Source organism: Plasmodium reichenowi (genome assembly GCF_001601855.1).
Source record: "Plasmodium reichenowi strain SY57 chromosome Unknown, whole genome shotgun sequence".
In the NCBI taxonomy this organism is placed as follows: Eukaryota; Apicomplexa; class Aconoidasida; order Haemosporida; family Plasmodiidae; genus Plasmodium; species Plasmodium reichenowi.
In genome coordinates this window covers 1-1,166 of record NW_017962225.1, presented here as the reverse complement: position 1 = coordinate 1,166, position 1,166 = coordinate 1, and the positions used below count along the sequence as shown (strand labels likewise).

The 1,166-nt window shown below is 20.1% G+C and overlaps 1 protein-coding gene across 1 annotated transcript; it reads left to right on the top strand.

Annotated features, from left to right (window-relative positions):
- Window positions 1-344: 344 nt before the first annotated feature.
- Window positions 345-1,166, top strand: PRSY57_0005700 (putative exported protein; the record flags this gene model as incomplete). The annotated part of the gene is made up of 2 exons (XM_012906075.2): window positions 345-542; window positions 778-1,166. Coding segments are annotated over 2 exons (587 nt in total), but the record flags the coding sequence as incomplete, so codon positions are not given.

The window sequence follows — 1,166 nt, the reverse complement described above, 5'->3', positions numbered from 1 at the left end:
TATTGGAAATATATAATTATTTTTTTTCTTTTAATATATATATATTCTTTTAAATTTCATTTCATTTTATTATTTTTTCTTCTTTTTTTTTTTTTTTTTTGTTATATCAACACAAGTATATTATAATATCTTAAAATAATATTTTATTATTATATTATTTAATGTTTTTTCCTTTTCTTTTTTTTTTGGTTCCCAAAAAAATATATCTATAATATATATATATATATATATATTTATATTTATATTTATATATATTTTATTTATTTAATTATTTTCTTTTGTTTTTTTTTTCAAATTAACATGATATATTATTTTATTTAAGAAAAAAAATCAAAAAATATAAAATGATGAATAAAAAATTAATTCAAACTAAGAACTTTTTATCTGAAAGGAACTATGGAAGTATAGATCAAAATGTGAGGACTAAAAATAAAAGAAGATTAATGAAATTCCAAAGTAAAAGTAAAGCAAAATCGTTCCTTTTTTTATTGGAACTTATGGTATTCTCCCTTTTCATATGGATTTTAAAGAGTGCAAAGCATGTAAGTTTATATTTTCTGTATATATATATATATATATATATATATATTTATTTATTTATTTATTGATTTATTTATTGATTTATTCATGTACACCTATATTTGTATTGCTCTACATAAAATGATAAAAAATTATGTTATCCCTACATAAAAATAATGATTTTGTATTTCTATCCATAATAACTACCTATATATAAGCACATATTTCTTTATTTATCCCTTTACATTACTTTCTTAGAACATATCATCCAAATCGATATATAATAAAAATAAATTCCATAACACGTTCAATAGAAGAGATACAAGAGTTTTAGCAGAGAAAGAAGATCAATACATAAGGGACCCAAATAATTCTAATTATCCTCATAGAGACCTTGACATCTGTAATTGGGATGAACCTCATAATCCTGAAAAAAATCCTTGTGCCATTCCACAAGACAATTTATCCAATGAAGGCATAGAAATAATTAATTATGTTGATAAAAAAGAAGAAGAGAAACTTAAAAATGATTTGAAAATACATTTTGCCAAAAAACACTGTTCATTAGTTAAGGATATATATAAACCTATACAATCTTATGTAAACGGTTTTTCAAAGGTCGTAGATCATTATGTTGATAGTTTAAA